This window comes from Poeciliopsis prolifica, unplaced genomic scaffold (genome assembly GCF_027474105.1).
Source record: "Poeciliopsis prolifica strain line A6 unplaced genomic scaffold, Auburn_PproV2 SCAFFOLD013, whole genome shotgun sequence".
Lineage (NCBI taxonomy): Eukaryota > Metazoa > Chordata > Actinopteri > Cyprinodontiformes > Poeciliidae > Poeciliopsis > Poeciliopsis prolifica.
This window is the reverse complement of record NW_026562388.1, coordinates 913,308-936,817: the sequence shown is the minus strand read 5'-3', so window position 1 is coordinate 936,817 and position 23,510 is coordinate 913,308. Positions and strand designations below refer to the sequence as shown.

At 42.1% G+C, this 23,510-nt stretch overlaps 3 protein-coding genes across 6 annotated transcripts; 2 read left to right on the top strand and 1 right to left on the bottom strand.

Moving 5' to 3' along the window:
- Nucleotides 1-1,164: 1,164 nt before the first annotated feature.
- On the top strand, nt 1,165-9,098 carry cnih1 (cornichon family AMPA receptor auxiliary protein 1). The gene is made up of 5 exons (XM_055038971.1): nt 1,165-1,302; nt 2,531-2,599; nt 5,763-5,875; nt 5,967-6,110; nt 8,137-9,098. Exons 1-5 carry the CDS (start codon nt 1,222-1,224, stop codon nt 8,162-8,164), a joined length of 435 nt encoding a protein of 144 aa, XP_054894946.1. The 5' UTR covers nt 1,165-1,221; the 3' UTR covers nt 8,165-9,098.
- A 128-nt stretch (nt 9,099-9,226) lies between these two features.
- Nucleotides 9,227-11,991, bottom strand: cdkn3 (cyclin-dependent kinase inhibitor 3). Of its 2 annotated transcripts, none has more exons than XM_055038617.1 (8): nt 11,942-11,991; nt 11,640-11,728; nt 11,444-11,499; nt 11,327-11,371; nt 10,618-10,840; nt 9,858-9,889; nt 9,677-9,780; nt 9,227-9,596 (listed from the first exon to the last, which is right to left on the bottom strand). In XM_055038617.1, the coding sequence occupies exons 2-8, from the start codon at nt 11,714-11,716 to the stop codon at nt 9,507-9,509; spliced, it is 627 nt and encodes a 208-aa protein (XP_054894592.1). In that variant the 5' UTR covers nt 11,717-11,728; nt 11,942-11,991; the 3' UTR covers nt 9,227-9,506. The 2 variants fall into 2 exon arrangements, with proteins under 2 accessions (XP_054894592.1, XP_054894593.1); XM_055038618.1 differs by having other exon boundaries at nt 11,935-11,981.
- Nucleotides 11,992-12,123: 132 nt separating this feature from the next.
- Nucleotides 12,124-22,813, top strand: LOC129365418 (uncharacterized). 3 transcript variants are annotated; one of them, XM_055038613.1, is made up of 15 exons: nt 12,127-12,320; nt 13,768-14,361; nt 14,543-14,587; nt 15,672-15,836; nt 15,934-16,034; nt 16,837-16,970; nt 17,431-17,551; nt 17,643-17,781; nt 17,871-17,975; nt 18,060-18,149; nt 19,217-19,362; nt 20,128-20,211; nt 20,294-20,963; nt 22,028-22,140; nt 22,653-22,813. In XM_055038613.1, the coding sequence occupies exons 3-15, from the start codon at nt 14,546-14,548 to the stop codon at nt 22,735-22,737; spliced, it is 1,995 nt and encodes a 664-aa protein (XP_054894588.1). In that variant the 5' UTR covers nt 12,127-12,320; nt 13,768-14,361; nt 14,543-14,545; the 3' UTR covers nt 22,738-22,813. The 3 variants fall into 3 exon arrangements, with proteins under 3 accessions (XP_054894590.1, XP_054894588.1, XP_054894589.1); XM_055038614.1 differs by having other exon boundaries at nt 13,740-14,361; XM_055038615.1 differs by lacking the exon at nt 22,653-22,813 and having other exon boundaries at nt 12,124-12,320; nt 21,957-22,045.
- Nucleotides 22,814-23,510: the final 697 nt, after the last annotated feature.

Below are 23,510 nucleotides of genomic sequence, written 5' to 3'. Positions count from 1 at the left end.
TTTGGCAGTGAGTAAGAACGTAAATTGCCGAGCTGGTCTTCGCTGTCCTGAGTTTGTGTGAAAGATATCCTCGATTCACTTGGCAAACGCAGTACTCTGCAAAGTTCAGTGCCAGACAATCTATCTCCCGTGCAAAATTTTCTGACCTTCTTTAACAGCCCGAATCTGTAGTTGATGTCAAGTATCTTAGCAAGTATTCCAGTTTTCTGCAGAGTCCAGTTATCCCTGATGGTCCGTATCTCATAGGTGAGATTCGGTTTGGGTTGATTGCAATTATTTAGTCCCAGACCAGCTGCAATGTACTTTATGCCTCTGGATAACAAACTCATTGTGTCTGTCAGACGTTTACTGACTTAATTTCTCCTCAAAAATGTTCTTAAATATAGAACTGGTTCTCTCTTGGTTAAGGAAGTTGAATGAAAGTAACAACAGAGATCCTGTGACGTTATAGACGGTTTACTCATCTAGCCACGTCACTGCTATGTTGCGTAGGCCCCAGGCAGCTGACGTCAGTAAGGTGAATCCCAGAGAGTATCACGTGAGAGATTGCAGCTCGGCTAGCTAGCACAGTGGCTAACAAGAATTGGTCAAGTTTACCCTCCGCATCTTGCTTTGCACTGAGGTTAAAACCCACATTGGTGTGTGGTAGGAAATGAGTTGGCTGATAGTTTTGCTGAGAGTGCTGCAAAGGAAGAATATTGTCGATTTAAATATTAGAATGACTAAAAATGAGATGAAGAATATTATAAAAATATATATCGAGAAGAAATGGCAAGACAGTGGGAGAGAGGAGACAATGCTAGGTTTTATTATAGTATCCCCCCAAAATTGAGGAATTTAGAAAATGTTGTAAAATAAAAAAAATTATAATAATCATATATTATAGGATAAGATTTGGACAGACAGGATTAAATAGTACTCTTAAGATAATTAATAAACAACGCAGGTTGTTGTAATTATTGTGGAAAATTAGAAAGTACATCATATTTTTTTAAAATGTATTAAATATGCACAAGAAAGAGATTTAATTAGGAATTAAATTTAATTGGATATTATGGGGCGATAATAATAGTTAAACGCCTGATCCATACTCCAATCTGGAAGGTGGCGGTAATGCACCTATTAGTTGTTTGCCAACAGCCATAGAAGAAGAAGAAGAGGAGGAATCCTGGTCATCCGCTGACGGAGCCAGGAGGAACCGACCAGAAGAACCGTAGAAAAATGGCGTTCACATTCGCGGCCTTTTGTTACATGCTCGCTCTGCTGCTCACGGCGGCGCTTATCTTTTTTGCTATTTGGCATGTAAGTACACATTTACACCGACTGCTTTCCTGACTGTCCAGGTGTAGAAGAAGTAGCGAGGAACCCAAACGCAGGGTTGAAAACAAGGCCTTCCTAGTGGGCACGCAGAAGAGGCGGTTTCCGGTCAGAGTCAGCTCCTCCAAGACGCTGGGGAGGTCTCGAGACAGAACGTTAGCGCTAACTAAACTGACGCACGCTTACTTCAGAAACCTGTCTACTACTGAATGAATGAATGAATGAATGTTACACGCCTGGTGTCGGTTCGGGCGGAAAGCTCGCCCTAATAGCTGGTTTTACACATAATTTTGAATTAAGGTGTTTCCGGAGGTAATGTTCGTATTAGACGTCCTCAAAACACACAGAGCTTCTGTGCTAACAGCTAGCAGGCTACATTGTGCTAACAGCAAGCAGGCTCATAACAGCTAGCAGGTTTGTAACAGCTAGCAGGTTTGTAACAGCTAGCAGGTTCATAACAGCTAGCAGGCTCATAATAGCTAGCAGGCTCATGACAGCTAGCAGGCTTGTGAGCATTTTGCAGGACTTTGACATATTTAGTCCAGAAAATCTAAATGCTTTATGGCTCTTCTGCTGTATTGTGACCATTTTCTCGCCACTTGGTGTAAAGAGGGTGGAAGAGAGTGACTGTCAAATGTTGAAAAAACTTAAGTCATACTTTTATTAACTTTCTTCTTTTTTTTTTTGCTATTGTTAGCTTTGGGATTTCTCAGACACTGTTGTAAATTTTATACGATGGTGGTTACTAATTTGCAATAAATGTCATCCAACAAGAATTGGTAATGTATTATAGAAAAAACACACAAATAAGTGTGTTATACCAACTTGTTGCTACAAGCTGTGAGGCATACAGTGATCTTTGACCCATCCTCTCTCCAATAGTATTTAGGTATGGGAGGGTAGTTAAAGGAAATTAATTTCTGCCCTGTCACATTTAGCATTAGCAGGCAAACACAGCTGTCATGACTAACAAATGATTTCAAGGGGATTGTGTTGTGGCAGCAGTTTATTTAATACTAAAACTTCTTAAAATGAAGAAAATAATGTGCTGAGATTAAATGTTATGTTACTGCAATAACAAATCAGTTCATTTTAAATGATTTTGCACAGTTTCTTCTTGTGTGTGTAAATTTGGTGGATTGTTCATTCAGCTGGAATATCATAAATATAATCATGCCAGCATTAATGTGACATATTTCTTCATTATTTCCAGATAATCGCATTCGATGAGCTGAAGACTGACTACAAGAATCCTATAGATCAATGCAACACTTTGAATCCGGTAAGTGTGTCTGTCCTACCATTTGCTGTCTAAACAACTGCATGCAGATGCTCTCTGTTACAACTGTACCTACATATCTCTTTTTTTTCTATCATTTTTCTGCACTGTTATGCTAAATAATCTTCGTGTTTTTTCTTTAGTTATTTTAATTGAGTGACCTTGTCGGCTGTGAAACTAATGCGTTGTCATTTTGTTTATTTCCAATCTGCTTCTTTTGCCCCCTCTTTTCTTTTTTTAATGCCTAAAAGACAATTGAAAAGGTCAAAAAGATTAAGAGAGTCAAAATTGCAATAAAGGTTTGTACCAGTCTTTAAAATGCCCGCTGAGTTCAACTTAGTCCGAAGTCTTGTCATTTTGCACGGAGAAGTGTTTGCTAAGGTCTTTTCAGTTAACTAACTTGAGTTGCGTTTTGGTTTAGATGAAAACATCACGTTTTCCCCTTTTTCTTTTTTTTTTTTAAGTTTACTGTAGTGTTCTTAAGTAATACAGTTTTATTTCTGGGTCGGATATCTCTGCTCTACTCTCGCAGATTTTTCATTGCCAGCTCTTCCTTGGATATTGTACTTATTCCAAATGTATTCACGCCCTTGAATGTTTTTACATTTTGTCCTGTTACAACCTCGGCATCGAGTTTAATTGTGAAATGAAACTGTAAAGTTTGCAAGTTTGTTGGGGGTTTTTTTGTACATAAAAAAGTGTGACATGCAGATAGTCAACCAGAGTCAACACTTTGAAGAACTATTTTCTTATAATTGCTGCTGCCACGCTCTGTTTGACTGCATGGCACAGCAATTACAGCCCCACAAACACTGCTCTTGGAAAATATTCACTTCTTTACAACAGCAGTCACATAAAGAAGGGTCATTTGCATCACTAGACAAAACAACATAACTGCATTTAATCACATTTTCAAATGTGATATTTATTGATACTTTCACTGGACAAGCAGTGGAGAAAATGATAACAATCCCAACAATATGGACAGTTTTTCCAGTTTTTAGCATAATTAACTGTGATTTATTATCAATAAGTCAGAATACAAGAAATGTATTGCGATAAACAATTAACAATAAACAATGCAATAAACACCCATCTCTACTTTCACACTTCCCATATCTTTTCTAAAAACAAAAAACAACAACATTGATGCTACCTCTAAATTGTATTGGTTTGTTTTGTTGCTGTACTGGGACAAAATGTGACGGAGTAAAAGGGCGATGAATACTTTGACTGGACTCGGCTTCCGTCCAGCAGATTGTTGTAAGGATCTCCTGACGCGTCTCGTTGGGTATGGCTTATTGATGAAGCGTTAGCTTTTAACTGAAAAGACTGGCAAATGCTTAAAGCATGCATGATTTCTATTACAATCAACCCTTTGTTTGCCTATGGTTTGACAGATAGTTCAGAAAACTCTCCATGTGTTGGACAAAGACTTAAATCAGTTGGTTGGATGATCTTTCAAATTGCAGCTCAACCACATTCTTCACTGAAATATGCACACAAAAAAGGTATTATTTTCCTCATGAATTAGAGGCTGCAGTTTGTGCCACTGTTTGTCCGATGTAAGCTGCTGTAAGTGATATCAGAGTTGGCTCTAAGCTACATCACCTGTGGTTCTGAACAGATGGCGGCAGATTCCCACCCACCTCTCTCCAGCTCAGCACTATTTAAAACCTCTGATTGGCTAGAAATTCTCCACAGGAGGATGAGTTAGTGTAGAGGGGAAAAAAAGTCAGGCTCCACATACCTGTAACCCATGGCGTTCTACATAGTCTGGTATGCAGGCTTTGAGCCCAGTTTGAACCCGTTTGGGGTTATCATTGCCCCCCTCAGTCTGTTCAGTTGTGTCGTATTTGGCAGCGCAGTGCAGATCCTGCACATTCCCCACGCCCCACACCTGTCCTTCTGTGGGCCGTTGGTTTGGGTCCACCTGCTGTATTTTTTTTTTTTATGCCCCAACCCCCAAATGCATGGCTTCCATGTGGTGCTTCCATCTGCCCCCCTGAACCCAACGCTCAACCCGACCTCACGCACGCTGGCTGCATCAACGCCGCTCACGCTCACAGCATGGTTCTCAAACAATGTGCTGTCGCAAAGGGGGACGATGTGCAGATTTGTCGTCACTGCAGACGCGTCGGTGTTCAGATGCACCAACATTGTCCTGAGGAAGCGTCGTTGTTTAGTTTAGATGCACATGGTGATGCTGCAGGTTGCTGAACCAGGATGGGAAATAAATCTCTTTGGTCCACTTGCAAAAATTGATCTCTAAACTCTGAAAAGCAGCTCGTGTTTTTGCTGAAGCGGGCAAAAACTGGCAAAATGAGACTTAAAGTTTTATCACAATATTTTGTAGTAATGTTGTAAAAAATTATAACTATTTATCCTCATATATATATATATATACACACACATTTATTCTGCGTGATGTTTCAGTGTGCGGCCGAGTGGCTCACCCTCTTCCTCACATAAAATGTGATCCGTATCAATAAACCGCTCATAGCAGCTGAATGAAATCATATTTTCAAATTTATTGATGCTCTTTTTGTATAAATGTTGGTGAAAACGGTAAAAACTACAATTCAGACAGTTTTGGGGGTTTTAAACATCACTAATTTGAATTCACTGTGACAACAATAAATAAAAAATCCTATTACAAGAAATTTATCACGATAAATGATACAATAAATACCCACCCCTAAGCTGGAAGTCAGGGAGGAACTTCTTTGTGGTTTTTAATCTAAATACTGAAAATCGGATTTTGTTTTTAAAAATCCAGTTATCAAATTTGCAAGTGGTAGATCTTGATTTTTCACCCTGTTATTTGGTTAAAAATGGCGTCCGATGCCGAGGTATGCTGTCACCTCGGCTACATGCATTGTAACCACACAATTTAACACATTACACAGAAGCTCAGTATTTGTCTTTCACTTGTTTTTTTGAATGTCACCCTTTTTTTTTTCTTTTTTTTTGTTTGTTTTGGTTCAGACGTCTGAGTGAGAACACCTCAGTCTTTGCTGTGTAAAGACGACTGGTTTTCTTCAGGGAGCTGCAGCGTCCTCCCTCCCATGTCGTCCTCTGACTGTCTTGGCTTCCTAAACGTCTCGCTTTGAGGAAAACGGCTGTACCTGTGCTTTGACGTCTCCTCTCCTCTGCTCTGTTTCAGCTGGTGCTGCCAGAGTATCTCATCCATTTCTTCTTCTGCGTGATGTTTCTGTGTGCGGCCGAGTGGCTCACCCTCTTCCTCAACTTACCGCTGCTGGCTTATCACGTCTGGAGGTGGGAAACCGAGCAACCAGCTGAAACAAAACAGGAATCCTCTGCTTTGTTTGTGATGAACAGATTTATGAATACTTTTGCTGTGCCGCAGGTATACGAGCAGACCGGTGATGAGTTGTCCAGGACTCTATGACCCGACTACCATCATGAATGCCGACATCCTGGCCTATTGTCAAAAAGAAGGCTGGTGCAAACTGGCTTTCTACCTCCTCTCATTCTTCTACTATCTCTATGGGTACACAGCTTTTTCTACTCACTTTGAAAATCATGCAGTACCTTGAAGGCATTCACACTTTTTAAAGCTTCTCCCATTTTGTCACAACAAACTCCTGTGTATTTCATTGGAGTCTTATGTGATAAAATCTCTTGGTTTCACACATCGAGACATTGAAGGTTCTTTGCAAAAAAAGCTCAAGCTGGATGCACAGAATCAGTGAACGTTTTGTCTTTCACTTCATTCAACAGTAAATCAGCTCTCTGCATTGGTTGAACACACTGAAATCACAACTGGCTCTGAATAACTTTGGCTGAAAAGGAGCCACTTAATGTTTTTAAATACAAAAATAACAATTTTAAGGTTTTTAAAAATTCTCCTGAATTTTGACAAAGAATGACAGACACTAAAATTCCCATCAATATGTTTTAAGACCCGTTTTCCTTGCCCCTCCCTTTTTTTCAAAATCTTTTTTAAAACCAAAAAATAGACATAAAATGCTTATTCTATAAAGATTGCAAGACATTTCCAAAAGGACATATTTGTCTAAAATTTATTTTTTTCAGTCATGTGACATTTGCATCTTTAAATTAGTGTTATTGTCATTTCCTGAGAGCAAAATGGCTCTTTAAGCGATAAAGGTTGCTACCCCTGACCTATTAGATACAATTTAATTGAATGCCAAAGAGGCTTATTTTCTTTATTTAACTAAAGTTTTAGATTTGTGTTGTCAAAAACGTGAGAAGGTTGACGACTGCGCCAGAAACACTTCCAGTACAGCAGTAAAGAAATGTATACACAGTGTTCCAAATTATTATGCAAATTGGATTTAATTTTTTGTTATGCTATTAAATAAATAGGTGGCATTGTGTGTCAGAGCTCTTTGAATTAATTAATTTCAGAGAGCTGGTTGATTAGTTTGTCTGGTGAACTCAATTAAAGGAAATCTACTTCAGAAGGATGTTCCACATTATTAAGCAGGCCATGAGTTTCAAGCAATATGGGAAAGAGAAAAAATCTCTGCTGACGAACATCATCAGATGTTGTCATAGTGCCGTATGACAAGATATGAAAACATTAAGTATTTAACGAAAACTGAAGCGTTATCGTACTGTGAAGAGATTTGTACAGATAAAGGCATAATGAGGAAGGTTTCTGTTAGATAAATTTATGGGATTAAGAGAGCAGCTGTTAAAATGCCCTTACAAAGCAGCAAACAGTCATTTGAAGCTGCTGGAGCCTCTGGACCTGAAGGTGGGATCCTCCAGAGGCCTGCGGTGCATGAACCGACTATTGGGCTCCTAACCAGAGCTCACAAGCAGAAATGCTCGCAGTGGGCCCAGCCGTACATGAAGATTCATTTTCAAATAGACTTGTCCACTGATGACTGCTGTGCAACCCTGGATGGTCCAGATGGATGCAGCAGTGGATTGGTGGTGGATGGCCAACCATGTCCCAACACGTCAGCAAGGAGGCGGTGGAGTCATGCGTTGGGCCCAAATCATGGGGAGAGAGGGAGCTGGTCGGGTTCTATGTTAACATGTGACTCGGTCTGTTAAGATGTTTTTGATTGGAATAGCTTTTGATTTTAGTACATGTGTCCACTTGATGCTCCACATTCAAAGAATGACCGTTTGCAGTTCTTTATAATCCATAAAATGTTGAGAAAATCTGCTGTGCATAAGAATTTGGAACAGAGCATTTTGAGTTTATTTTTGAAAAAAAAAATACTGTTCTCATGGGGAGCTTTGTTTAGTAAAATTTATACTGTAATAGTTAGACTTTGAGAAATATACAGACCATCATTTGCCTTGACCATTTAAGAAAATATCACTTGCACAATAATTTGGAACATGGTGTATTTTCCTCAATTTGTTTATGTCAAACTGCAAATTTTCAGCATATATAAATTGTGACAACACTCTGAGTCGTTTTTTTCATTTTGTCAGCCACAAATGTTGAAGGTGTTACATAACCTCACTGGCTGCGGTCGGTAAGATTAGCCGACTGAGTGAACCCGATCGTAATCCTAATCTGTCTCTTCCAGAATGATCTATGTTCTGGTGAGCTCCTAAAGACGGTGGAGGGAAACGGACCGGGCCGTACAGTAGATGACCAGACACTACGATCCAAGTGCTGGAACACTGGACCTGCTGGAGACCACTGATGAGCAACACGAGCCGTCATTTCAAGTGGATGAGCCCCCCCGACAAACACACACACACACGTACAGTGCAGCGAGTCATTCTGGAAACTTCCAACCTCTAAAGACTCTTGGTCGCAGCGTTTCTGTCAAAGCACTACAACGTAAAAAAAATTCTGAAAATATGGACAAATTTCAATGGACAAGTTAATCGTTTTGCTCCATTTTTTTTTCTAGTGCTTGATTTAAATAAAAATTGTTTTCCATCTTTGCTCCCTGCTTTCAAGTGTTTACAGATTATGATTTGAGGTTTGTGTGTGTGAATCTAAACCGTGTGTTGATCTGCTTTAGGGGTTTTTTTTGTCTTACAGCTGATGTACTATGACCAGGTAGTTAATTATCAAAGATCTTAGCTGCAGACGGTTCAATCTGTTCAGACTAAACATGGACTGAAGGAATAAAAGATGAGTTATCTTGTAGTGAAACACGATGCACACACGGTCTTATCAGGTTGTTTTTCCAATGAATTGTTTCAATATTTAAAATCTACCCACCTGTCCAATATTTAGGTGATCATGTGTTTACTTTCTGTAAATTTTCTCTTGTATCTCTGAGTTAAGCGAGAGGCCGACTCGACAGCGACGTGTTCCACGTTTTAGAGCTTCAGTAGCAACCTGCTGACGTGCCATACTGTCGAATCGTACCTTTTGATCCGTTTCTGGTTGATTTGAACACAAATAGTTCATGTTGTCAGCATCTCCGGTCTATTTATTGTTTACTGGATTTTTATATGATTTCCTGTGACATCAAGCACTCCTGCATCTCTGTCAAAACTTCTTTAGTTCAATAAAAGTCATTTAGCTGAAGCTTCCAGTGGTCAGAGCAATCTTTCATTTTGCACCAGTCAATTTACCAGAACGCCATCTTCACTCAGTTTTATGGATTATATCGAATGTCACATTTAGAAAACTTATTCAAAATAAAACCAAAACACTGAAATTTTCTGCATAGTTTATTTTTTTATTTTATTTTTCTTGTGCAGTGGATGTTTTTAAAATGATTTTGGTACAGAAAATGTACACATCTCACTTTTTTTTTAATGCTTCAACACAGGCTTTTATTTAAGATTTTAAGCCAAATCGTGCTCTGTTACCAAGTCCTTTGGCTTATTTAAAAGCTCAAAGGAAGTGATACAATATTCAAAGTGCAGCTCTTGGCGAGTTAATCACCAGCAAATAGAAATCAATGCAAACGCTTAGAGACCATCTCCATAATCACCGAGACACTGATCTTTCTGCGGGAGCCTCTCTGCTCTCTCTGTAGGCGGCATACTTCTCCTTAAACTCGTGAAGGAAATTGTATTGCTGCAAAAAGAAAAAAAAAATTGAAGAGTTCTGAATTCCTTATTCATCAAGAAAAACAAAATCCTTCCATCTGACCTCACCTTCACCGTTTGAATCGCTCCTCCTCCCCTGTGCTCTTTGAGGATCTCGATGGCTTTGTCGGCCGTCATCGTCGGCGAGAGATGGAGCAGCAGGCAGGCGGCGACTGAGAGGGGAAACAAACGCTGCGAGTTAAGAGAAAGGCCAGACGAGAACGTCGAATGAAAAGCAGACTGTCCTCACTTAAAGCAGATCGGCCCAGGCCTTCGTAGCAGCTGCAGGAGGAAAGGAGAAGGCAAAGTCAGTTCAGAAGGCTTTGTTGTGACCAGAAGACAGGATCTTTACTTGCAGAAGATAAACAATAAAGGTCGGTCTTAAAGAAAAAAAAAAAAAGCTTTCATTTCCTCTGATTTAGAATATTATGATGCATCAGCACAAAACAAAACACTTAAATGGAACAGAGAGAAGAACTGACGTCCTTCCTGTCTTTTCAATATTTACTTCTGAGTTCAGCTGAATGAAATTTTAAAACCTTGACTCCAACATTCAGGTTCCTTCATAATCAGACTCCTTCTGAAATCTCTGAACTGTTCAATCCTCCAGGTCCTCAAACCAAAATCTGATGGTTGTTCCAAGAACTGCAAATCGACTGACCAGGAATGGCATGTTTTTAAATAAAAATACTTGACTAAAACTCACAAGCAAATGAAGCTTAAGATCCTTTTTTAAATATTCTAAATTTGCTTCAATTTTATTGAATTTTTTTTTTCTCTCACTTTGTTTTCATTTAATATTAAAATTTTATGCTCCTGGCTTTGTGTTTTTTTTGCGAGAGGAGCTATATAAATTCAACTGCTGCTGCCTAGAATTTTTTCGTTCATTTAATTTAGTCAAAGTTTCATCGAGCCTCAGAGAGGCAAGAGAACAAACTTCAGCATTTGGAGATCATTTCAAATACATCCCTGATGTGACCCGCGTGTGTGTGTGTGTTCACTTGACTCACTGGACCACTGTCTTCCTGTTCTTCTCGAGGCAGACCTGCAGCTGGTCCAGGATCTGGCAGCACTGCTCCAGCTCGGGAACGTCTCCGTCGGGGAGCGGTGTGTGGTGCACCGTGAAGCCGTGTTCATTGTAGACCTCCAGGAGGGACGGGACCCTGTACTTGCTCAGTTCCCCTCTAGAGAGGAAGACGAACACATTCTGCACCCCCTGGTTCTTCAGCTCATCTGGTCGCAGGAAGGAATGAGAGTTCTTTTCAGACAAATTTGTCATTTTCCACGACGGAGTTCAAAGATTAAAATGCCCGTCAATAAAACAGCATAAAACGCACTACCGAATGCAGTATGCAACTTTTATAAAAATATGTTTTTTTTTACGCAATTGTTGAAACCATCATGTGCTGACAGCAAAGTATGAGATTTGCAGGGGAAAAAAAATAAAATAAAAAAACAACTGCCATTGTGAGTTGTTCAGTAACATTTTCACAAAGGTGATTGACAGCGGTAAGACCTTCCTCTTGGCTCTGATTGGGTGTCTTTGGAGCAGCGCGTTTGTGTCTTCAGACCACAGGAAAGAGACGGGTCTTTTCACAGATCTGTCTCATATACATGGTAATAGTTCAAATGTTAAAAAACAACAACAAAAAAACATATTTTCACAGAAAGTGACGTACTGCAGCTTTAACGTCTGATCCGAGTAATTCACGGCCTTACCGACGTCTCTCTGCAGTGACCTGCGAACCTCTCTGTACCTGCAACCTGGAAAAAGAAGAAACGCATCAGAACAAAACAAATGTCCTAAAACAGACCTGCAGATGAACAAGACTTTACCTGGCAGCGAACATATTCCAAGGTACTGTGAGCACTCAACCATGGACAGAGGCAACCTGAAAGCCAGTCACAAATACAACAGGAGAATGTTTAAGAAACACACAGGGCACTTTCTACTTCCGCTTTGTGTCAAAGGCAAAAGTCACTGAAATGAGCCCATTGAAGTGCTTCAGGGGGCTGGATGGCCGCCACGTACCAGCTGATATGGAGGGGCGTCTGCTGCGCTCCTCCCTCATCTTCATCAGAGGAAGAGTCGAACACGATCCTCCTCATGTCTTCAGATGCCTGAGAGAGAAGACCGGGCAATGAGAGACAACAACACCGCACAGAGTCAGAGCCACTTCATGCCGACGTGTTAACGAGGTTTTAAAGTTCTGGTGAAACGTCAGCTGCGTCATTTTAAAAAGTCTCTAAACTAACTATCCAGGCAGCAAGCAGTTCTACAGGTTTCAAGAGCTAAAAGTCTGTAAACAGAGATTAAATGTGTTTACTCTCCACCTTCGTCGCTCTCTTCGTCGCCCGCTGTTTAGACAGCCAGTTCAAAGCGCTGCGATTTTAAAACGCCACAAAGCCGTCGTCCAATCAGATCCGGGAGCCGACTCGTAACTCCGCCCACCGCCGCGCGGCAGGACCGAGGAGTGGGCGTTCGATTTATAGTCCTAGCTCACCCAAGCGAGGGGCGGAGTGAAGGCGACGAAATCTCGAAGGCTGCCTCTCCGCAGGGGCCCGCGTCCTGCGGGGTTTAGTTCCCTCCCTGGTTTGACGCACCTGGACCCAATAATGGCTCGTTAAGAGGCCTGAGAAGAACATTGACCTGCGGAAAAGGTCGCCGCTGCCACCGGGGAGAGAAGTGAAACATGCAGGACGCCGGTGAACGGTAAAATATCGTCCAGTAAAAATGTAAACAACTAAAGAGGAACATCCTCTACAATGCGCACTATGATTGTCACTATGAATTGTTGTGAATATTTTGACTTAAAAAAACCCCCACTCTTTTCGATCTCAAAAAGTCATATATATATGTAAAATAATAATCTTAATATAAATATAGATTTTTCTTTCTTTTTTTTTTGTGAAGTCTCAGAGGTTTGTTAATCAGAAAGCAAACTAAGGCTGCACATCATCCCAAACACACCACTCTGACCTTGAAACATGGTGGTGGCAGCAGAATACTGAGGGATCCCTTTCTTCAGCAGGGACAGGGAAACCCGTTGATGAGAATATCATTGAATTTTGGAAGAAAGCATTGAAACTGCAACAGGCTCAGCTTCTAGCAGGGTGCCTCCCCTGCCCCCCAAAAACAACACGACCAGAGACGCAATGGAGCGATTTTAGATCAAATTAAATTCGTTTTATGGAGTGGCCCAGTCAAAGTCCAGACCTAATTTCAATAATAACCCTCAATCCTTTTACTTCCACATCACAAGTATCCTCTACTTTGTGTTTTCCTACATGTAAACTCCTCCCAAAAGGCATTTAAGTTTGTAATTGTAAAGTAAGAACAGAAATAAAGATCCATCTGGGGTCTACAACCCGCGGTCCCGGAGCCACAAGTGGCTCTTTGGACCCTCTATTATATGACTCTTTATAACTTTGGCTAAAAAACAATGATAATAAAAAAAAAAGACGGCGAATACTTTTTATTTTATATTTCATAATAAATGTACCTTTTTAGGTTCGCAGCGATATTTGCACTGAATTTCCCACGACAGACACTGAAAGAGCCAGTGATGTCTTGTTTTGAGATCTGATTTTTACGATGATGTATTGTATCGGGCTGCTGTGGGTAGAAAAAGAGAAGTTAAAAAGAAAAAGAAAAAAAAGAGAGAATTTACAAAGTCGAAGATTTTGTTTCAAGTTGTTCCCAGAAAATGACCGAAATTAGTCTAAAATATTCTCAGTTATTAAGAGTTTTTTTTGTGTGTGTGAATTATATATACTTTTATTTAATATATCTTCAACACAGATTTTCTCATCATTAAGTCGGAATCCATATGCTTTCTTGAATTTCAGTATTTTCCATCCCACCGAAGGAAAAAAAAAAGAAAGATGCATCCCCTTTTTGCAAAATTTTATCTTCACCTTGATTTCAAATCCTAAATAAAATGGTGGTTCTTTAAAACCATTCAAATTCCCAGTATCTCCTATATCAATTCAAAACAGTTTCATTTGCAGTAAAAGTGGCTCTGCAGGTTGTAAAGGTTGCAGACCTCTGATCTAGGAGATCCTTATAGAATAATTTCTCATTATGAATGTCACAGACGACAACAGACACTTCCACCCCTCTGATTTGCAGTGTGCTTTGCATCCTTGCTCTGATGCAGCTACAAGCTCTGCCTCCTGTCAGGAGGGAGACCTGCGGCACCGAGAGCAGCACACGACACAGAGCAGCCGCAGGAAGCGGGCGGAAACGAGACGGCTAAGGACTCCGGGGCTGAACGCACATTTTTTATTTCTAACTGGATGGAAAAGCGGAAGAACGCCGACAAGCCAGGCGAGTGTTTTCCAACTCTTTCTGCAACGCAAGTTATTTTTATTTGAAGGTTTAGTCAAGGATGCCTGGACGGTTACGTGTCGTTTAAGTCGCAACAAGGATTTTTTCAAAGTTCAGGGTGACGTTACAGCCCGTGATACATGATTACTAACATATAGGATCAACTGAAACGTCGCCTGCTTTCTGCCGGGTTCTGCCCTGACGGCCGTTTCAACCACAAACGTCGTTTGGCTTTTTCTGTGATCGAATTCAATTTGACGGGTCTCTCCGGGTTTTGCCCGCCCGTCTGTTTGCAGATTTATAAGCAGGGATCTTGGCTCCTGGAGCAGCTCCCCCCCTCTGCCCCCCCGCGGGGCTCGGCTCTGTTGGCTCGCTCGCCGCTTCCTTAGCAGAGGGTCTGCTGGCAGGAGCAACATCTGAACAGGTAACACAAACACAAGAACACGAGGAGCAAAAAAAAAAAAAAAAAAAAGACAAAAAAAATAAAAATAAAAAATTCACCATTTTTGAAGTAGAAACTGTGTGTAGACAGGCTTTCATCCCTGAAGCCGTCAGACGGGCTGCACAGCTTGCAAACAGGCGTGTTTGTGTCTCTCTCTGCAAAGGTCATGAAGCCTCAAGAGGCAGAGCTCGTCTCTGAAATCTCAAAGGTAAATTTCCCGTCATCAGCTGAGCTCGCTGCGTTAAAGAGACGCTGAATCCTTCCATGGTGGCAGCAGATGAAGCCTCTCCAGTGTGCTAGATCGTTGGGCTGCAGCTTCGTTTTATAAGAGAACGCCACAAAATTCAACGTATTTTATTGAATAGGGAAATGATTGGTTTAGAATTGTTGAGGGGAAGGAAATGAAATGTGTCTTTCAGTGTTTTTCTCTAAAAATAAGACATTTTGAATGTCAGTTCACACATCTAGGCTGTAATTCTTAGTCACACTGGGCGGTTTCATAGTCAGATTCAGTTTGAACTTTGACTAGACCCTTCAAACATCGATGCACTTTAATTTTATTGTGGTTCTGTCTGTTTGTTTGCTCTTCCTGAAGAGTTTTAGGGCTGTTTTTCCTTGTCATTAGGTTGGAATTATATATTTTTTTAGATATATATTCATGCATTTTATGTTTGTTTATCTTGATTTTAAACCCTCGATATGAAAACAAAACACTGGTTATTAAAAAAGATGACAAAATTTTCTTAAAGAAGGCAGTTGTCTAAAAAAGTTGTCATTTTGTCACATTATTAAAAAATGAAAAAAAAATGAAAAAGAAAGGTCATGTGGTGGTCACTACTGCAACCAACCATCATGCCCTTTCATCTAAAAGCCATTTTCTTGTGGATTTTTCCTGTGGATTTTTATGTTAGAAATGCACACAGACCACTGAAGTAGACACTAATGCATCATAACATACACTGTCATTTGCAGATGACCGGCCACCAGCTGCAAATGCAAGAAATTACTTTTGTCAAATCCAATATGGCCGACAGACACAAAGCATGCCAACCGACTCCGTCCCTACTTCTGCTGTTTTCCCTAAAACAAATAAAATAATCAAAAAAGGTTTTACACATTTTTTTTCTAACACTTTTTTATGCCTTAAAAAAAAAAGTAGGATAGGATCATAATTCATGCATGAAAAGGGTTAAAATCCTGCAAAACAAAGTTCATGGTTGTGACAGGAAGCCGTTTCAGAAAAGATCAAGCCACTGTGACTCCTTGCCATCGTTCACTGTGCGCCTCTGCAGTTGCAGTGCATGGTGACAGAACTGAAGACGGGCTTCACCAGCGCCCTGCTGGAACTCGGCCAGATCCAGCATGGAGACTCGCACCTGAGGGAGGAGATGGAGGAGAACAGGAGGAGCTGTCAGAAAAAAGCTTTCCGCTTGGAGGCGCTGGTCGAGTCGCTGAGGGTGAGGCCGGACGTCCGTCCGTCCAGCGTACGGCGACAGGGGTCAACGTTCGACTGTGACTGGGCCATTTTAAAAAAAAAAAATTTCCATCCCACAGGAGGAACTTGGAGTGCTGAGGAGTCAAATTGTGCAGCTGTACTCCAACAGGGCCGGGCCTGAGCCGGACGGAAAGAGCCTCACATCCAAACCAAGAGAAAGGTACAACAGATAAGAAACCAGAAATGTTTAGTCTGGCTTGGAAGGACGGAAATCCAAACAGGCATTTTGAGTCCCTTATGTTACACAGAGGTCTGTCAAATTTTGCTGGGCGATAAATTGCTCCAGAAGTTATCGCAGTAAATATTGTTGTCGTGAGACAATTTTTAAGTAACATAATGATAACGGCATAATAATAATAATAATGCAAAAACACATTCTCAAACATCATTGAACTTTAAATTGTAATGAACATTTAGCTCAGGAACCGGAAGACATTTTAAATCTCTGACATAAATGAAGAAAACAACAGAAACAACAAATAAAATGAATTATTCTGTAAACAAAATGATCCTCCAAAAAGACTTTTGTCATCTAGTTTTTGGCAGAAAGAGAAAAATGATAAATTATGCCAAGGGAAATGACTGAGTGTGTGTTAATTTATCAATTGATTTATTGATTATTGTGATATATATTCATATATCTGTTATTTATTATGCATTATATTGTGTATTACATTATTATAAGTGTAATATGAATACACACATACGCAATGTGTGTCCTTGGGACTATCACTACTAATTGCTATTTAGTGTTGAGTTTATTTTCTTTATTATTTCTTTACTTATTCTTGATTTGTGTCGTGTGCCGTCTCATCAGACCACAGAGGAGGATTTTCAATTTTTAAATGTTTTCAGATTGGATAAATGCAGCAGGCAGCAAAACGTGTGCTATTTTTAATCACTGAAAAATACGTCAGACCAGCTGAGAAATTTCTCTCCATCTGTCTCCTGTCGCTCCCCAGCGATCCGGCAGAGCCAGCCGGTGACCAGGGTGTTTGCGAGTGTTGTGCTCCTCCGCGGGCCGGCCTGTCCAGAGGGAAACTGCTCCTTCACTGCTTCCTGCAGGGCCTGAAGGCCGGGCTGAGCGAAGGAACAGGTCAGGCCTGAGGTTCTGAAACGTTCCGGTCCATTGAAGCAATTTGCTCTTGGATTCAAAAGCTTTCTAAACAGTTTTTGACCAGAGCTGGGTATACATTCTAGATTCAGCCCTGAGCAGGATTTTATTTGGGCCCCACCTTACCAAACTCCTTAAAAAAGAAGATTTTTTTTTTAAATAGATATTTTTATTTATCTTGTTTTCAACATACAATTACTGTAAATTACACTACAAAGGTTTTTCTTTGTTAGTTGTTTTTGCTTTTTTAATCCTGAGTTATTATTATTATTTTTCTTAATCCTTCAAATTGAGACCCATAAAAGGTCAACTACACATTTTCATTCCCAAGTTGTGGTTCACGTGAGAGAAACCAAGTCGTTCTTGAGCGCCCTCTGCTGGCCAAGCGGCTTTACGGCAGCCGCTCCTGGCCGCTGCTCCGACTTTCTGTGTTGTTGTGCAGATGCTCGACACCAGGTGGCCATGCAGCTCCTGCACTCCGAGTGGGAGTACGTGTCGACCCTGAACCAGCTCAGCGACAGGTACAAAGCGCCGCCAGCTCACCTGACGCCCGGAGAGCCGCAGTGAGTGTTAGAACCGCGTTAACGCCGCTTCTGCGTCACTGAGAGCGCGAGGAGTCAAGAGAGGTTTTCCTCTCGTGCGTCTGTCCCCCAGGCAGACGCACGCGAGGTTCGTGGAGCGGCTCCTGCAGCGGCACGTGCTCTTCAGGGACACCCTGCAGCAGAGACTGTCCGCCGAGCACTGGAAGTCTCTGGTCGGCGACATCCTGGTGCAGCTCATCGGCCACAACGACGTGAGCTTCGCCCTCTCTCTCTCTCTCTCTCGGTCACTTCCGGTCATTTCGCTCCGGTCGGGCCGCTGACTCTCCCTCTGGTTGTCCAGACAGCTTTTTCAGACATGTATCTCGGATACACGACGACCTTGGCGTCGTTCCTCTCGCTCGAGTTCAACCGGCTGAGTCGGCGAGGGAAAAGCCTCCAAACGCAGGTGGGTGAACGCGCGACAACGTGCTGACGTCACGCCGGTGGACGGTGGTCGCCAATGGCAACAGCTTTCCGGTCGTTCCCACAGAGCGGCCAGACCGAGAGAGACGAAGTGAAGCTGCTCTCTCTGCTGTTGGCTCCCGTTGCTCGGATTCACAGCTACCTGAGCCACATTCAGGTGAGGGACCCGGATGTGTTTTATGCGGTGGGTCAACACAACATTGTGCTCCTGTAGCGGTCTGTATCACAACGAATTTGGAAGAAAGAAGCCTCTGACTGAAGGCGCTCTGCTTTTCTATGAAAATATTACAGTGCAAATTGTGGCATGCTATTCTCTTCAGCCCCCATGAGTCAATACTTTGTGGAAGTGCTGAAAGAAAAGCATCCCCCACACCATGACGCCGCCACCACCGTGTTTTAAATTTTTTGGGGGGATCGATGTGCCGTTTTAACTTAGCTAGTGTTTAGAAAACAGGCTACGAAGGTCCAGTTCTGGTCTGATATGAGGAGAGCCGTCTGCTGTGTCGTCTGTAAAGTCACTTCATCTGACTTTCTTTAAAAAGTGCGTTTCTCAGTGGCAAGACTAGCACAGGATGTTTGTGCATCCTTAGAGAGTCTTAAAAAGTCTTAAAGTGCTGTGTCTAAGTGTTAAGGCCTTAAAAATCCCAAATTCATTGTAAAAAATGTAAGCTAGCCTTATATATGCTAAGCACAAGTCTTAAAGTTTGCTGTGGCTATACTATTTAATCTCTTATGTAGTTTTGTTCATCATGGCGCTGATTTGAGGCATCTTCAGTGTCTTGAGGCGGCGGCGACTGGCTGCTAGCTGTTTGTCTGTAGGCTTTTTTGCATCTCATAGGTAAAAGTATCATCGCTCATTTGGACAATACTTGTTTTTGCCACTGCCTCACTTCTGTTCCCAGCCAACAAGAGCCAGCATAATTTCTTAGTCATCCCTTATATTTGCAGGTTTATTTCGTCTTAAATGTCCTTCTGGCTGACATTAAAAAAAGGTCTTAAAAAGTCTTAAATTTGGCTCCCTGTATCGTCGGCACTCGACAGATTCTATTCACGAATTTCACTGGGTTTTATAAAAGAAACAAAACCAAAGCCGATCCCAGAATTCAGAATACGTGAGTTTGCGGCTGCAGTATGAACGTGGGGAGGATTTTCACAGGCTCGTGTACGTGCAACGACGCATGAAATGTTCAACTATTTCACAACTGACTTAACTTCCTGTCCAAGAGCCTGCTGCAGTGGACCGGTAAGGAGCATCCCGACTGCAGCCTGCTGCTGGGGTCTGAGAGCGCGCTGAGGAGCGTTCTGTCCCGCTGTCACGTGATCTTGGAGGAGGATGTTCGATGGGAGGAAGACGAGGAAGCCGGGCAAAGGTGAGGAAGTGCAGCCGCAGAGTGATTTGCAGGACAGAAGAGATCCAATGTTGAAAAGTTTAGATGGTCTTTATTTGGGGCTTTTACTGATGTTTTTGGGCCATTTTTTTTTTCATGGTGGAATGATGGTGATGATGCGCCGTACAACAGAACTTGCTGCTCGAGCCTGAATTTAGTGTGGAGTTGTTTTGAGTCCTCCAAGATTTAACTTCCACCTGAGACCAAGTAGCTCAGTGGGTGATGTTGAGCTGTCTCCACTGTGGACAGAAACTCTTCCAGTCCGTTACTGCCTGGCGCTTTGGTGATTCCAGGATTGATCTTGAGCCTCTTGACCGATTCCCGTTCATGTTCGGTTGGGTCAAATGGTTGAAACAGGGAGCTGCAACTGGACATTGAGTCCAAATGCACTTAAAAACTGGATTTGGAGATGACAAATCAAACTTCTCCAGTGGCTTTGACCGCTTATCGTTTGTAACAGTTTGAATCACGAATCAGTTCATTCTACCAATTTTGCCTGGATGAATTCTGCATGTTTAATCAAATGTTGTTCATTCTGTAAGTTTGACCCTTTGTGAATTAGAGAAAGTTTCAACTTTAGCACCAGATTTAAATTTTTTACAGCGTCTGCCACCCATTTTTATTGTGTTTCTCACATTTAGTATGCAACAGTCATGTGTTTCATTGATCAGATTTGACTTTTGAACTCAAATCTTTAAATGTTAGTCATAATTTGACGCTGAGAGGTTCATCTCCTGACACCAACAGCGCCCCCTGTGACGCCACGTCCTCTGGAGGCCGCTGCACGAGGAGCCAGCAGATAAGAGCGGAGTCCAGCTCTGCTGCCCAGAGGTACGTCGACCTCGGTGTTGTTGCAGTAGCTTAGAGATCTTGACGATTCAAATTTCCCTGCTGAAAGTCCTTTTCGTCTCAGAGAAGTCCAGCCGGCTGCTCCCCTCACCAACGGGGTGGATGGCGGTCAGTCCATGCGCCTGGAGTGCTGGTCCTGCAGCCCGGTGAGGAGGAAGGGCTTCCTGAGAGACCGGGCCGCCCTGAGGCAGCCAGTCTGCCACTGCGGTCACGCGTGCTGCTCTCTGCTCCCTCCGGACGTCGCAGGATGGGGAGAAAACAGCGACTCGGGTCAGGGCACCTTCAGCCAGCCCACGGTGAAGTCCACCAACGACCCGGAGACGACGCACGCACACAGCGAGACGGACGACACCTCCGCCTTCGACTACTCCTCCGTCACCTCCTGCAGCCCGGACGGCACCCTGCGGAGGGAGGCGATGGACACCAACAGCGGGGAGGACGACGACGACGAGGAGGACAGCCAGGTGCCCGTGCTGCTGAAGCCCTCGTTCAGCCGGCAGGAGCAGCCGGCGCCGGCGGGGGAAACCAGAGGCAGAACTGTGTGCGTGAGGTGGCAGGTTCCCAGATTTACCCCTCACCCTCCTATCAGGAGCCCCGCAGGACCGTATGTGGACGGGCCGACGCCTTGCCTCATCAGCTCCTTTGGGAAGAGGTTGGTCAGCCTGAGGACAGGGTCGCCTCCTCCACATCTGAAAAGTGCCTTCAGGCCCATCTGGGACGATCCATCCAAGCAGGTACTTCAACATTTTGTTTGCTTGGATCCAACTTCTGCATGGCTAAAGGACTTTTAGCTCTAGAATGTTTTCATTTTCATATCTTGTCGCTGATCCTCAATCAAGTTCTGGACTCGGTCATTCTAAGATACGAGTGTGCTGTGATCAAAATCATCCCACTTTTGGCTCCGTTATGTGTGTCTGACACATAAAATCTCAAGAAATAACAACAATGCTTAATGCTATAACGTGACAAAATTCTGAAAATTCTAGGTATATAAAAATTCCCAAAGCTGAGAATAAAAGGAAGCCAAAACTTTGCAACTCAATCTTAATCCTTAGGATCCCGCACATGTTAGATGTTTCCCTGCTTCTTCACTTGTAATGAAATTGAATTTTCTCTAAAAGGACCTGTGCTGAACTTTTTGCCAAGCTGATTGGGACAGTGAGTCCCGAGGACTGGGAATACTTTAAGGAACATCCTGGGATGGGGAAAACATGCATGTTAGCTTATTTGGTCTTTCTAAATTGGACTGAGGTGTATGTGTGTGTGTGTGGGTGTGGGTGTGTGTGTATGTGTGTAATGTGTGGCCTTGTTTTTGATACCGTGTAATGATCATTTTCCTAACTATTACCAGGTGTGAGGAACGACTGCTGTTAAAATGCTGTTTTTGGGTTAGTTAAGTTTAAGGTTTGAATTGAGTTGAGGTTTTTAGCGCAAGGATCCAAATAAATGATAAATGAACAGAAGTCAATACAATACTTGTGAAAACAGAATGACAAACGTGTGAGTGTGTGTGTGTGTGTGTGTGTGTGTGTGTGTGCACGGTACACACCTCTAAACCCAAACCCCAACAATGCAAGAAGAAATGGAGATTATATTGAGTTTGGCTCCCCCGTGTGGCCAAAAGATATAACAGCAAACAAAATCAGATTAGTTTTCAAGAATCTACGCGTTTCTAAAACAATGAAAAATCAAATAAATTCAAATTAACTCTTATTCTTATGTTCTAGATCGGATCAAAGCATATTGACATAATGATGCTCTTCCTGTTCCTTTAAATGTGAACGACCGTCTGGATCAGGCCGATTCCGCTCCGGAGAGAGACAACAGACCTGCTGGGTTTGTTCCACTTCCAGCTCCAGGTCCAGCGAGGAACAACTTCCAAGCTTTCGCTCCCAGCAGGGAAATCCTGAGGTAACCTCAGCAGTAAACGATGCATTGGCTTCACATGGAAGATGAGCCGCCGTCTTCATCGTGGCCTTCGATCTTATAGATCAAAAGTAAAATAAAATGACTGACTGAACTTTTATTTCATAATGCAAAGGCGTGTGCGCATGTTTTCATGTCAAATCTCTCCAACAAGCAAGATATATAAATAATTTATGCCAATATATCTATGTTAAAATAAATTGGTGTCATTCTGGATGGATAGTTTTTCTATTTGTCCAGTTAAAATGGTCAGTTTTTATCAAAGAAAAAAGAAAAAATTATATTATTCTCGGTTGGTTTCCTGGATCTGACCATATTTTTAAACACTTCACACCTTGTATGTGTGGATGAGGTCACAACGATCATTTGGTTTTATGTTGTGTCGTTTGTTGCATCATCGTCATCGTTCCGGCCAGGAAGAGAAACGCGTCAAATTTACGATGACGAGACTGAAGGTAAACCAACCTGACCGGTGCTTTGTGTCTTTTTGTCCTCAGGCCGGCGCTTGCTCAGCAGCGAGCTGTGGACGGGGGGGGACTGTGGGACAGTGAGGACAGCGAGGGACCCTGCAGCACAGTTTGACTTTTTAACAAGAAAAACAAAAATTGAAAAGCAAAACATCTACACCCTCTTTATTTGAATAAATCCATTTGCGATGTTTGGTGTGCTGGTCTGCCTCTGGTTGAATGGATCCCCGGGTCACAAAGCTTCCCAAATTGAGCTTGAAGGGATTTTCTGAAGTCAAATATTTGCTTTAAAGCTGGGACTGCTCAAGTTGGAATAAAATAAAGTCACTTATTAGTATTTTATTACCATCTAATAACTATAAATTAAGCCCCTTATTTTGAATGCATTTTTCTAGCGAACTGCCCAATCAGACAAGCTAAAAAGGAGAAACGATAACCAGCTACTTTGGAGGAGCTGCAGCGGAACGGTGAACTCAACCTTTAAGGAAGAGCTGGAAGAAAAAAGCTTTTCCCCATTCCAGGATGTTCCTTAAAAGCTGGAAGCTTATTAAACAGGAAGTCACAGGAAGTTCAGTTTGCCATGTGTTCATATATATAGACATATCAGTTCTGTATATAACAAGACAGAACTGAACGTGTGATCTCCCTGCTGGTTGCATCATGTGGAGATTTGTTTGGTAGCCTTATTTGAAGGTGTGTGCATAACACTGACATAAACATAACAGCTGATATGAACATGAAGGAGTCCTTGTGAACGTTTACAACTGTTGTCATGAAATGCCATCCAGCGAATAAATCACATTATTAATGCCAAGTTGACAATTTTAACATAGTCATTAAAAGTGTCATTTAATGAATTTACTGACCTGTGTCAGTCTTATGCACACC

Coding starts and splice junctions, on each gene's coding strand:
- LOC129365418 (XM_055038613.1), top strand. CDS start 14,546: ATGAAGCCTCAAGAGGCAGAGCTCGTCTCTGAAATCTCAAAG. Junction 14,588..15,671: donor TCGTCTCTGAAATCTCAAAG/GTAAATTTCCCG, acceptor GCGCCTCTGCAG/TTGCAGTGCATGGTGACAGA. Junction 15,837..15,933: donor CGCTGGTCGAGTCGCTGAGG/GTGAGGCCGGAC, acceptor TCCATCCCACAG/GAGGAACTTGGAGTGCTGAG.
- cnih1 (XM_055038971.1), top strand. CDS start 1,222: ATGGCGTTCACATTCGCGGCCTTTTGTTACATGCTCGCTCTGCTGCTC. Junction 1,303..2,530: donor TCTTTTTTGCTATTTGGCAT/GTAAGTACACAT, acceptor CATTATTTCCAG/ATAATCGCATTCGATGAGCT. Junction 2,600..5,762: donor AATGCAACACTTTGAATCCG/GTAAGTGTGTCT, acceptor GCTCTGTTTCAG/CTGGTGCTGCCAGAGTATCT.
- cdkn3 (XM_055038617.1), bottom strand. CDS start 11,716: ATGAGGAGGATCGTGTTCGACTCTTCCTCTGATGAAGATGAGGGAGGA. Junction 11,500..11,639: donor ACGCCCCTCCATATCAGCTG/GTACGTGGCGGC, acceptor ACTGGCTTTCAG/GTTGCCTCTGTCCATGGTTG. Junction 11,372..11,443: donor TGGAATATGTTCGCTGCCAG/GTAAAGTCTTGT, acceptor TTCTTTTTCCAG/GTTGCAGGTACAGAGAGGTT.